Genomic DNA, 13254 nt, shown 5'->3' with positions numbered 1-13254 from the left:
TTGCTGTGTTTTCGCTGGTGAGCGCTGTTTGTCATTGTGCAAAGAAAAAACCGATGTACTGATGAGCTGTCAAATTTCTTTGCGAGGGCATCAAGGCACAATAAAGATAGGCTAAGTTTTCTTTTCTGCTTACGAAAACCATTACAGATGATCTGCAGCTAAGAAACGCAAGAACTTGCATTCGACGCCACTTTATCGGTAATGTTTTGGAGTGGCTTACCCAGAAAAAAACTGTTAGCTCTCTATGGCGTTAAAATAAGCCCTAGAATTACGCATTCTTTTTTATTTTGCCGTTTTATTATATTTATTAAACCTTCCAAAAAAGTAACAAGTATATCGTCACTCTGGGGGCTTTTGCCACTCGGTGTCTTAGCGTGATACCGTTGCCGGCTGTTGATTCAGCGAGTGTCGCCCAAGAGCGAGAAAAAATGCTCTCACGTGTAGGATTTCCGAAAAAAATTTTCTGTGATCAGGCGGCATGCTCTACCTCGGTGTTAACGAGAGAGGTAAACAGCCTACACTTCGGATCAAACTACTGAGTTCGACTCTGTACCTTCCCATGTGCAAGGAATTGGTGTAACAGTTTAACGTAACTATCAAAAAGATGCTCCGTAAGCTTTGCCAGGAAAAACCAAAGCCATGAGATTGATACATAGCTCCTCTGCTGTTTTCATACACAGAGGTTCCACAACCAAGTCTTGGTTTTTTGTCTTTCGAGCTAATATACGGCCAGCAAGTACGGGGTCCATTGACATTACCTAAAGAACTCTGGACTAAAGACGAGATCGATGAGGATACCTAACTGTGTATGGTTACGTCCTCGAACTCAAAGAACGCCTGTCTCGAACCTCACAGGTGGCGCTCAGAGTACTTGAAAAGGTTCAGCGTCTTCATAAAAAGGTATTACGACAGAAAGAATCGTCACTGCCATCTCATGGTGGGTGATGGAGCCTTGGATCTTCTTCCAACAAACCACAACAAACTTCCTATGTACTGGAAGGAACCTTTTGAAGTCACAGCACAGAGGAACGACTTTGACTGCTAGATTGACATCGTACGCGCAAAAAAAAACTCCTTCATATAAACATGCTAAAAAATAACAGGAGCGCCTACCGAACTTACCTGCAGAGGTGCCATCGTTCGTTGTGGTAGAAGACGTGACCGATAATGCCCTTCCAAGTATCACGGTGGAGACTTCCGGGATTGCGAGCATTCGGAAATCTGTTGCTCTCAGTTCAAACCAACTTGTTGAAGTGCAATATCTCTTTGAAAACTACCAGAATATTTTCTCAGATGTCCCAGGAAATACGAATTCGTTACAGTGTCGTCTTAAACTAACGACAACTGAAGATTTGATTACGTCGCAATACCCTTTAACAAAATCCCTTTACCTCAAAAATTCGTCGAGAAAGAAGTGGCCGATATGCTAAGGGTGGGCAAAATCGAACAGATGAAGTCGCCTTACGATTCTTTCCTTGTTTTGGTCAAAAAGCCAGACAAGTCATATTGAGCAAACGTTGAGTTCCGTCGCATTAACAATTTTCTCATTCATGACGCAGAATCGATTCCAAGATCTGACGTTATGTTCGCAGAAATGTGAAACAAATAACATTTCTCAAGAGAGAAAAAGAATATCAGAAAGGTGGGGAGGTAACTTAGACTAAGTTCAGTTAGCTGCCCTATACGGGGGAGAGGGAAATTAGAGATAAAAAGAGAGAGAAAGCGTGGAAGAGGAGATACACATTGCACATAGCACACACACCGCTCACACAGTGCAGGTTTCACAGGTGGTTTACAGTGATGTTGCCCTTAAACATTGTAGAAGGGCTCGTGTGGCTTTAGTTATTATACAGCATAATCAGTCAGAAATGAAACTACGTCATAAATAATCATAATTTTTGTGTTGTAGCTCAACATTGACTACGCTATCCTTCGTCATTCTTTGGATAAGCTGGCATTCGCTACACACTAACCAGGAATTTTGTGCAATTTTTTATTGTCTTGTGACAATGAAGAAGCAGACGAAGGTGTTTAGTCAGCAGAAGGAGAAAAGGTTGGCTTGAAAAGTGGGTTTCTAGCCTGCTACCCTTCACGGGGGTAAGGAAAAGAAAGAGAAAAAGGAGGCCATGATGAGGGGTGATAATGAGATAGCACGACGAGTCACCACGCTCAATATCTCGTTCGGAGTATAGGACATGTACACAGGTCTCTACTCTAGTAGATGTTTTAAAGATAGCAATCCAAACCTGCCTTTCTTAGAAATGTGAGCAGGCTGTTTTAAGCTGCGTAGGGCATGATCCACACGTTCCCAGGCACCCAAAGGCTTCTTTTTTGGAAAAGGTTGGCACCCTAGGTAATATGTGAGGCGCTTAAGAGATTGTCTTTCAACTGCGCCTTCCTTGCGCAGTCGAAAGACAATATCTTAAGCGCACAGGAGGTGATTGGCATGTGGCAAGAATTGGCATGTGACATTTGGCATGTGACAAGAATTGAATTTAGGATTTTCCTCCTGCCCAGTCTTGCATAAGCGTCGTCACGTGTATGCAACACCCAGCCCCAGCATACGTAGCAGCGTGTCCTGGCTTCCCCTTACTCGTAACGGAAGGCGAAAAAAACAACAACAAGAGTCAAGCCTATAAGTGTGCTCGTGGCGATAATCCACATCATTTCTCAGTCGTTGCATAGATGTCTTCATACTTTTAGACAGCAAGGCGTTGATGTCATATCAGGAAAAGTGAATTATCACTTCGTCGTTAGTGTGTTACATTTTCGCTTTTACATCAGCTTGTTCATTGCCAGTTATGCCACAATGACTGGGAATCCATTGCAATGCAATGGTATGTCTGGATTGATATGTCTTATTCAACTTATTCATTATGCCATACACCGGAGAACTGTGTGCAGTGTCCTGCTTCATGTAGTTTCTAATTAGCTGAAGTGCCGGCTTGGAGTCGCAAAATAATGCCCATTTTGCTGGACTCTGCAGTAAAATGTAGCACGCAGCCTGTCCGACGCCGGTCAGCTCAGCAACAGTATCGGATGTTTGGTTTGCTATTTTGAAGTATTAAGTGATTCCCATGTGAGGCACAGTGAAAGCTTCTGCTGAGGTGCTCTGCGTGACTGAGCCATCTGCAAAATGTGCACTGTATGTATGTACATATAGTCAATATACAACAAAGTGAAATGTTTAAGTCCACCAGGGAGTATTTTGAACTTTTTTGTTAACGCTGGGATCTAAAGTAGCACGATCAGCTTAGGGATCGTCCCGAGTGGTATGTCGGAAATCACATGTGGTGCATATTTTGAAGGCAGCAGATTTCGGTGCGACATAACAGCTTTTGAGGGAGCATCATTGGGTTGTGTGTTCAAGAGACCCTGAAACAGTTTTGGCGGTTTTACTAGCACATTCGGCTGGTAGACCAAGTCCCAACGGTAATTGAGAGACCGATTTGAGCTCTCTGCATAAACTGTGTAATTTATTGCAAAGATTTAAAGCGGCGAATCGCTAGAGATCGCTGCAGATCGCTGCGACTCAGCCAAACGCGTTTTCAACCACCCACACAAGAAGCGACACGATCTGCCCTATTTACGTCATCGTTTTCAGGCGATCAGAATGGCTGTGGAACATTCAGCACAGGCATTTTTTTATAATAAACAGGAAACAAACGTTGTTCGTAATTTGTACAACATATTACGATTTATTTCCTTAATTTTTTTTACAAAGAAAGAGAAGACGATCGCAGTTTACAACTAAGCTTCGGAACTTCCGGCACAGGGCGAACGTTGTCTGCTTGGATCCCACACCTTGTGCCAACACGCTCCATGTGAGCGGCGCAACGAGTGGGCATCACGCGGTTGTTGTGGCACCACAGAACACCTATACACTGGCGACACCATGAATCACCTTTGACACGATGTGGACTGCAAATTCGTTGGTTGGTGACAAGTGAAGGGGCGACACTGTGCGCCAGGGAAAGAACAACAGGCGCACCGAGTGGCTGCTGTGCATCGGATTGCCCTTATAAGATCGGCGGCGGGATTTACGCGTATGAGGTCGCCACTTAAAGCTAAAAGACTACGAACGCAATTCCTTGCTTGTGCGGCGATGTGAAGAGGCATCCCCTCAAATCTGACGCACTGCCGTTTTTGTTCCTTCCTGGTAAAAAGGTAAGTTCACGGTCGATCCGGATCGTGCGACACGCACTGAAAGCGCGGTTCGCACGGGTGCGTTCAGAAAATACTTTGTAACCACGTTAATTTTAACTATAATGACTGTGTCTCTTCAATGTAATGTGGCCCACTTCACAATAATTATATACACGCTGAAAGACTTTCGCCGGTTCGCGATTTCCAAAACTGATTATAAAATGCAAGGCTGCCTTTTTGTACAAGGGTATACTTCATAGTAATTGCTAACAGAGTAAAGAAAACATTAGAATTCAATCAACCAAAGGAAGAAGCAGGATTTCGAACAGGCTACTAAACAATTGACCACATTCATACTATCAATCAGGTAATAGAGAAATGCTCAGAGTATAACCAACCACTATACATAGCCTTCATAGATTACGAGAAGGCGTTTGATTCAGTAGAAATATCAGCCATCATGCAGACACTGCGGAATGAGGGCGTAGATGAAGTATATATAAACATTCTGGAAGAAATCTACAGGGGATCAACTGCTACCATAGTGCTTCATAAAGAAAGCAACCGAATACCAATCAAGAAGGGTGTAAGGCAGGGGGACACAATCTCCCCAATGCTATTTACCGCGTGCTTACAGGAGGTTTTTAGAAGCCTAGAATAGGAACAGTTAGGGATAAGAGTTAATAGAGAATACCTTAGTAAATTGCGCTTCGCCGATGACATTGCATTGCTGAGTAACTCAGGGGACGAATTGCAACTCATGATTACGGAGTTAGACAAGGAGAGCAGAAAGGCGGGCCTTAAAATTAATCTGCAGAAAATGAAAGTAATGTACAACAACCTCGGAAAGGAGCAGCGCTTCGAGATAGGTAATAGTGCACTTGAAGTTGTAAAAGACTATGTCTACTTAGGGCAGGTAATAACCGCAGAGCCTAACCACGAGATTGAAGTAACTAGAAGAATAAGAATGGGGTGGAGCACATTCGGCAAGCACTCTCAAATTATGACAGGTAGATTGCCACTATCCGTCAAGAGGAAGGTATATAACATCTGTATCTTGCCGGTACTTAGCTACGGAGCAGAAACCTGGAGACTTACAAAGAGGGTTTAGCTTAAATTGAGGATGACGCAGCGAGCAATGGAAAGAAAAATGGTAGGTGTAACCTTAAGAGATAAGAAGAGAGCAGACGGGATTAGGGGACAAACGGGGGTTAAGGATATCATAGTTGAAATAAAGAAGACGAAATGGACATGGGCCGGGCATGTAGCGCGTAGACAGGATAACCGCTGGTCATTAAGGGTAACTAACTGGATTCCCAGAGAAGGGAAGCGGGTTAGGGGGAGACAGAAGGTTAGGTGGGCAGATGAGATGAAGAAGTTTGCAGGTATAAATTGTCAGCAGCTAGCACATGACCGGCTTAACTTGCGGAACATGGGAGAGACATTTGTCCTGCAGTGAACTTAATCAGGCTGATGATGATGATGATGATGATGATGATGATGATGATGATACTTCGTAGGGCCAGCTGTAAAATGCAGGTTCAAATGTGCGGCATTCATGTTATACATGATCAGCTCAAAGAAAGCCCCGCAATAGTGTAACACGTGTTTGACGGCGTTGATAGGCCACGGTCCGATTACTCGTGTTTTATTCATGCCGAATAGCAATAGCAGGGCGCGCTAACAAACCGTCTTGCAGTGCCGGCGTCTAAAGTGCGTTGATGCTTAGGCTTCAACTGTGGCTCATATGTTTTATTTGTTCATTTATTTGCTGGTGTGAGTGCACTTTTATGTATTTGTAAAAGCAGCCTTGCAATAGAAAGCGTACTGATTGACGGGTGGTTTAATTCTTCGACTGTGCTTGGGAAAATTCATCCAAGAAGCTTATGGCTGCTTGCGGGGCCGATTATAAGCATGCAGCTTTACGTTGTGGCTTATCATGCGGGAAAACAAAGAAGCCGAGAAATTTTTGCACCACAGTGTCTATTAACAAAAGAATTGTATAACTGCACTACTCCATCTGTTTACGTCATAATGCATGATACCAAATCACAGCAGTGCAATGAAATGTTGGCTTCACATCTAACAAGAACTTGGCAGCTCATCCAAAAAGGAACTGCTAATTAGTTGAACTGCATGCAGAGTAATGTGCTTATTCAATCCGAGATGTGAAAAAATGCCAAAGTAGTTTTTATACCAATACAATAAACTGTCCAGCCTCTTTGAGTATTACACAAGATTTTTCGACAACATGTTTTAGTACACACACATAAAATAATTCATGCTACCTATATGCAATTGTTGCACTTAAAATGTGTTAATGGAAATGCAAAGACAACCCTTAATACCATTGTCATCCATTCCGACTGTGGTAAAAGAAATTGCTGCTCTTTTCAGCATCAAACACTGCCCCAGAAAAATGTCGGAGAGTGTGGCACAATCTTCGTACCTTCTGCTGCTAGCCAGTTAGTCTTGCTCTGTTTGTGTACATTGGCACTCCATAAACGTTCAAGTGGAATTTATAGTTGTTTAATAGCATTGGCGCATATTATGGAAGATAACTCAGTAACACCTTTTTATGCTGCCACACACTGTGCAACTAGCTGATGCTGGATAAGGCAACTTGATTTCCAGAGCTCTCAGCTCCCAGATGAGAAAAGATTTGGTGTTCTTTAAAACATAACTTGGCACCAGGGAAGTTATCATAAAAACCAGCAGAATTATAATATTCCTAAGCGTATTGTTGTTGTACAAAACATACACAAGCTATATTATATGAAGTGATTTTAATACTACATGACCACAAGGACAGTGCGATGTATAAAATATAGTTTATCAAAAGTGCAGGTGTAACATAATATGTTTATTTTCACCATCTCATATCTTGACAACCACACAAAAGAATGTGCGCAAGGTAACCCCGAGTACAGTGGCAACTCGGAAGACAGTGGAATGCCGGTCCGTTGGTAAGGTGACCTAAATATTTAAAAATGCACGCATGAGGCGTAAATTGTACAGTAGCTGTTCAGTTACAGGATTCACACCTCAGCTCCTCCTAAACAAAGAAAACTAGCAGGAGGCAATGCATGATGGTGAAAGATTGGGCATGACACCAATGGAAGAAGTTTTGTTTATTTGAGTGTTTCATAACCATCTCAGCTACACAGATGAACATGACCCTGAAGGTGCTCGTTTCTGCCAATTTACAAACAGCAGCTGCCTTCACCACAGAATCTGCAGCGCAGACACAGTGTGGTGCTTCATCACATGAGCTGCAGTAGCAGCTTCAATCGTTGTTGCTTCAGTGCCACAGCTCCCAGAGGTTTCAGGCCTCTCGGTGGCTCAACACCTGTTCTAATGAATGAATCTTTCCCGCTAAAAAAAGCCAGCTGCTGAAACATCTGTCCAAATGGACGGATAATTCCCTGCTGAGAAAGAAAAGCCAGCTGCTGAAGTTGACGTCACATACTTGCCCTCATTCAGCGAGTTTCAGCAGGTATTACATGCATTCAGTGATCTTTAAAAATGGTATGGGCATGTAGTCACAAACTAGTTCACATACTGAAACCACCACTTGAGACAGGTATTCTGTGGGGTTGTGTGTGCCCTTTCATGTTTGCAACCAAGGAAGTTAAGCCCCTTGTTATATTCAGTTTCGGTTTTTACTTTGTGTTCTTTCACCCCCAGGGGGCGCGTCGGTCTTTTATGTATATATTCGATGTGTTGCGTACAATAAAGGTCTTTTTTGTACGGTGGTGCTGCCGGTGCTTCTTACGTCTTTCGCAAACACCACATTGGCGACGAGGATGGGATAAACACGTCAAGCTACCTTCAGCATCGAGTGTCGTCCGTGTCCGCCCCGCCATGAGTTTCTCCGGCCTTGCTCCGCCGCAGCCATTCCTCCCGACGCCCGGCCGGCCGTCACTTCCATGGGACGAGTGGGAGCAGACCTTAACAGTCTACCTTCTAGCGTCCGGAGCAGCTGAGTTCCCACCAGCGCGACGCAAGCCCATTCTTCTGCATTGTTTGGGGGCGGAAGGGCAGCGTGTTTACCGGACTTTACCTGCAGGGTCAAATGCCGCAGCACCAGGAAGCGCCGCAGCACCGGAAGTACAAGAGAAGCCTCCCGCGGGCGCTACTGACGAGTACGAGGCTGCACTCAGCGCCTTACGGCAGCAGTTTTCCACGTCGTGTAACGTCGTCGTCGAGCATCATCGTTTCCACCGCCGCAGCCAACACGCAGGCGAGTCCGTTCATGACTTTGTTGCTGCTTTACGGGAGCTCGTTTCGCATTGTTCATTTGTTTCACAAGATGATGCTCTGCGGGACCGATTTGTAGCCGGCGTTGTTTCCAATCGCGTACGTGAACGGTTGCTGCTCGAGGGTTCCTCCCTTTCGTTCGAGAGCGCAGTACGGATCGCTCTTCAGTTTGAGCAAGCAGCTGAAGAGCTGAAGGAATTTTCTGCTTCGGTCGAGCCTGTTTCTGTATGGCGTCGTTCCCAGTATTTGCATTCTTCGCGAAAATTCAATTTCCAGCCAAAAGCGCATTTTCAGCAAAACTCTCCAAGCGCTAGCGGTTCGCGTGCGCCGCAGGGGCCCCGCCACCCTCGGCGAGACGGAGATAGCCGGTCCATTTCACCACACTGTTTCCGATGCGGCTCGCGGAATCACCGCGCATCAGCGTCACAGTTCCCTGCGCAGGGAAAGAAGTGTTTGTTTTGCGGTATCAAAGGCAACTTTCAGAAAGTATGCAACCGCAAGCGTCAAATGCAAGGCAGGATTCGTGAAGTTGGCATCGATGACGATGCTTTGTCAGGGGGAAGTTCTGAGAAAGTTTTGACTGTGCAGCATCCCGCTCGCAGCGCAATTTACATACAAGTACGCGTAGCGGATGTCAAGTTGTCATTCCTTGTTGACTCAGGGTCGTCTGTTTCAATTCTATCAGAGCAAGAATTTCACCAACATTTTCAAAGCGGTTTGCTCCTCCCAGCTCCGCATGTCACTTTGTTTGACTATTCGAAGCGCCCAATTTCCGTGCTAGGCTGTTTCCAGGCAGACGGTCAGTTTAAAGGGCGCTCTGCACCACTTCTTTTCTACATCGTTCGCCAAGGAACTTGTGTGATAGGCCTTGACGGCATTAAGGCCCTAAATCTTCGAATACAGGGCTCCACCCTTGAGTGCCTGCACACGTCCGTTGCCCCGCCACCGCGTGTTAATGACCCGACACCTTGTCACATTCCGATGCAGTCAATAGAGCAACCCAGGCAAGCAAACCTTCCGCCAGCCTTGGAACACGACTTCGGTTCAGTTTTCAGTCCCGAGTTGGGTCTTGCTAAGCGGTTCACGCATCGTGTCAAGATTCGGCAAGGCGTTCAGCCGGTATCTTTGAAGCTGCGCCGTCTTCCATATTCACTTCGGGAACCAGTGTCAAATGAACTTCACAGGTTGCTGAGTCTTGACATCATCGAACGCATCGATGCTTCTGAATTGGTTTCGCCAATTGTTGTCGTTGACAAGAAAGATGGCACCATCAGAATTTGTGTTGACCTTCGGGAGCCTAACAAGGCTATTGTACCAGACAGCTTCCCGTTGCCTCATACAGAGGAACTCCTTCATGCCTTGGTAGGCGCGACACACTTCTCAAAACTTGACTTGGCTTCTGCCTACCATCAGGTTCTTTTGCACCCTGACAGCAGAGACCTGACAGCCTTCATCACGCATGAAGGACTTTTTCGGTTCAAGAGAGTTTGCTTTGGGTTAGCTTCTGCCCCAGCGGCATTTCAGAAGATGATGGCCACAATTCTGGATGGCTGCCCTGGTGTGTTGTTCTACATTGATGACGTGATAGTCTTTGGGAAAAGTGCAGAAGAACATCTTTTGAACCTAACAAAGGTCTTGCAGAAAATCAAGTTCGCAGGCCTGGAATTGAACGACAAATGGGTCTTCGACGTTCCAGAACTTTCTTTCCTAAGGCATAAGGTCACTGCACAAGGTATCTCGCCGCTTCCAAAGAAAGTAGACTCGGTAGTTAACACTCCAGTGCCAACAGATGTTGCTGCCCTCCGTTCATTCCTGGGTCTTGTAGAATACTATTCCAAGTTTGTTCCCCGCTTGGCCCAGGTGGTCGAGCCTATGCGCGTTCTGCTTCGCAAGAATGAGCCATTCATCTGGTCAGCCGAAGCAGACAGCAGTTTCCGGAGGGTCAAGGAAATGCTTTCTTCAAGTACAGTTCTCCACATGTTCGATCCATCACTTCCAGTCATCCTGTCGACCGACGCTTCTGACTGTGGGCTGGGAGCCGTTCTGCAGCAGCAAAATGGCCATGAGCTCCGCACAGTGGCTTTCGTGTCTCGTACCTTGTCACCAGCGGAAAGAAAGTACTCGGTCGGCGAACGCGAAGTGTTGGCATGCATTTGGGCGTGCGAACGATGGCACACTTACCTTTGGGGTCGCCATTTCAAGATTCGAACGGACCATCAGGCGTTGGTATCGTTGCTGTCTTCGCAAGGACGTGGCAGAAGGCCACTTCGAATCGCACGCTGGAATGCGCGACTCCTATGCTACAATTTCACTGTCGAGTATTGCAAGGGATCCACAAACACGGTGGCAGATTCTCTTTCTCGGCTGCCAGCTCCTGCCGCGCAGGCACAGCTGGCCAAGGATGAAAAAATTGTGTCGTTGGTCTAGTCGGCTTGCGTGACGAAGGAAGAATTCAAGCAAGCCGTCCTCAACGATGGTTGTCTGCAAACGGTCAAGTCTTTCGTGCTTGGTTCTTGGCCACCACAAAAGTCCATACCAGAGGAAGCAAAACCTTTCTACTCTGTGCGCTAAGAACTTTCTGTTGTTGATGACCTTCTACTGCGCGCAGAACGCCTCGTTGTTCCGTCCTCACTCACGGCTCAGTTCATCGCCGTTGCCCACGAGGCACATCCGGGCATCACGCGCACACAGGCGCGACTTCGTGAGCTATTCTGGTGGCCACGAATAGATAAGCAAGCTGAATCTGCCGTGAAAAACTGTCACATCTGCCTGGAGGCAGATTAGTCTGCCAAAACATCGGCAGCGCCATTGCAGCCTATTGACTGGCCTGAAAGGCAATGGCAGAAACTGGGCCTAGACATTGTTGGCCCATTGGAACATGCACCTCACAATAGCCAATTTGCTATAACACTGGTCGATTACCATTCCGAATGGCCAGAGATATATTTCTGCAGCGAAGTGGCCATAAGCACCGTGAAAGACTTCTTAACCAGTGTTTTTGCCCGTGAAGGATACCCGGAAGAGATTGTTTGCGACAATGGGCCGCAGTTCACTTCACGTGAATTTGTAACCTTTTTTCAAAACCGAGCCATCAAGCTGTCTCATTTGTCTGTATATTACCCCCAGGCGAATGGGCAAGTCGAGAGGTTCAATCGAACTCTGAAGAACTTCATCCAGGTTTCACTCCTCGAAAGGAGACCTATCCGACAAGCAGTTACGGACTACCTCTCTATTTACCGCTGTACTCCACAGGCTACCACTGGAGTTGCCCCAGCAGTTCTGCTGCATGGGCGAATGCCCTCAACCATATTGGATGTTGTAGGGTTTTCGGCACCAGCGTTTGCAAAAGACCCAGCAAAGGAACTGGCGCGACTGCGCCAAAGGGTCCGGCTTCAACAGCAAAGCAGTAAGGAGTACACAGACCGCAAAAGAGCTGCTAAGGAGCCAAAGATAGCTGTGGATGATTTCGTTCGTATCAAGAAGTCGTCCGTTCGCTTCAAGGGGGAACGCTCTTTTTCCTCGCCAACTGAGGTGTTGGGGAAGAGGAGACCTGCCTCTTTCCGACTTGCAGACGGCCGCACATGAAACGCCTCCAAGCTTTCCCGGGTTCCTGAGAGGGGCACGAGTCCACCATACCAACGTTCGGAGCTACCTAAGTCAGAGCTTCCGGTTCAAGGGCCGCAGCCTGCCCTGCCGCCGCCACCTTCTCCCGGGTCGCAGCCGCCGCCTCCTGGCGTACTGCAGTCTGCCGTACCGCAGTCGCCTGCTCCTGATCCGCAGCTGCCTGTACCGGAGCCTGCCATGCTGCAGCCGCCTTCTCCTGGGCCGCAATCGCGGTCTCCTGGCGTACTACAGAGCTCTACAAGCTCATTACCATCTCCGGCCGTGCAGCATCCCCATCGGCCGTCCCGAGAGCGCCGGCCACCGGTCTGGCTCAAGGACTATCAGACCCACTAGTTGCCTGTGTGTATAGCACAGTGTGTATGTAGTGTAAATATTGTTGCGGGTTCGCGGCTATGCAGCTATGCGGGCGGTGCGAAGAAGAAGACGACGACGTTTTGGGCTGTTCGATATACACAACGGCTGCCATCTTGACTGCTGGAGTACTTTTCTACTCTAAAGTAGTAAATACATTCGCAACATTTTGGTGGAGGTGCTGGGTACGACGCAAGACGGAACTTCGAAGCGGACGTGTTCTCGACTGCCCGACCATGGCAACAGAAACCAATTCTGCCGCTCCTGTTTCAGCCGCGACTCCGGCGCAGCCTGTACAGCCGGTCGTATTGACGCAACCGCGCGACCCTGGCAACTTCTGCGGCACCGACCATGTTGACGTTGACGACTGGATTCCGAAGTTCGAGCGGTTTGCAGCAGTGTACCGGTGGGACCCTACGATGATGCTCGCCAACGTTGGCTTCTATCTCTGCGGAACAGCTGGCGCGTGGTTCGAGGCTCATGAAGCGGACATAACCAGCTGGGATACTTGCAAACAGAAGCTTCGTGACCTGTTTGGTAAGGCCGTCGGACGCCAGCGGGCCGCTTCTAAAGAACTCTCTGGTCGGGCACAAACTACGACCGAATCATATGTCACCTACATCCTTGACGTTCTCGCCCTTTGCCATCGTGCCGACCCCAACATGTCCGAGGAAGGCAAAGTAAGCCATTTACTTAAAGGCATTGCAGATGATGCTTTTAACATACTGGTTTCCAAAGACTGTTCCACCATTGATGACATCATCAAAGAGTGCCGCCGATTCGAAGAGCTGAAGAGTCGCCGGGTCGCCAAGAATTTCTTGCGACTTCCGAACACGGCCGCTACGTCATCTTGCGAGGACCTTCAGCCGCCAT

General features: G+C 47.2%; 1 protein-coding gene across 1 annotated transcript in view; it reads left to right on the top strand.

Annotated features, from left to right (window-relative positions):
• Positions 1-12363, top strand: part of LOC142765480 (uncharacterized) — a 53590-nt gene extending 41227 nt beyond the window's left edge. Inside the window, exons 2-5 of the mRNA XM_075866528.1 lie at positions 7952-8892; positions 9310-10498; positions 11015-11107; positions 12083-12363. Coding sequence (XP_075722643.1) covers positions 7952-8892; positions 9310-10498; positions 11015-11107; positions 12083-12363 — 2504 coding nt within the window. The remainder of the gene's footprint in view (positions 1-7951; positions 8893-9309; positions 10499-11014; positions 11108-12082) is intronic.
• Positions 12364-13254: the final 891 nt, after the last annotated feature.

The sequence above is a fragment of the Rhipicephalus microplus genome, chromosome 1 (assembly GCF_043290135.1).
Source record: "Rhipicephalus microplus isolate Deutch F79 chromosome 1, USDA_Rmic, whole genome shotgun sequence".
NCBI lineage: Eukaryota > Metazoa > Arthropoda > Arachnida > Ixodida > Ixodidae > Rhipicephalus > Rhipicephalus microplus.
This window is presented reverse-complemented; position numbering and strand designations above follow the sequence as displayed.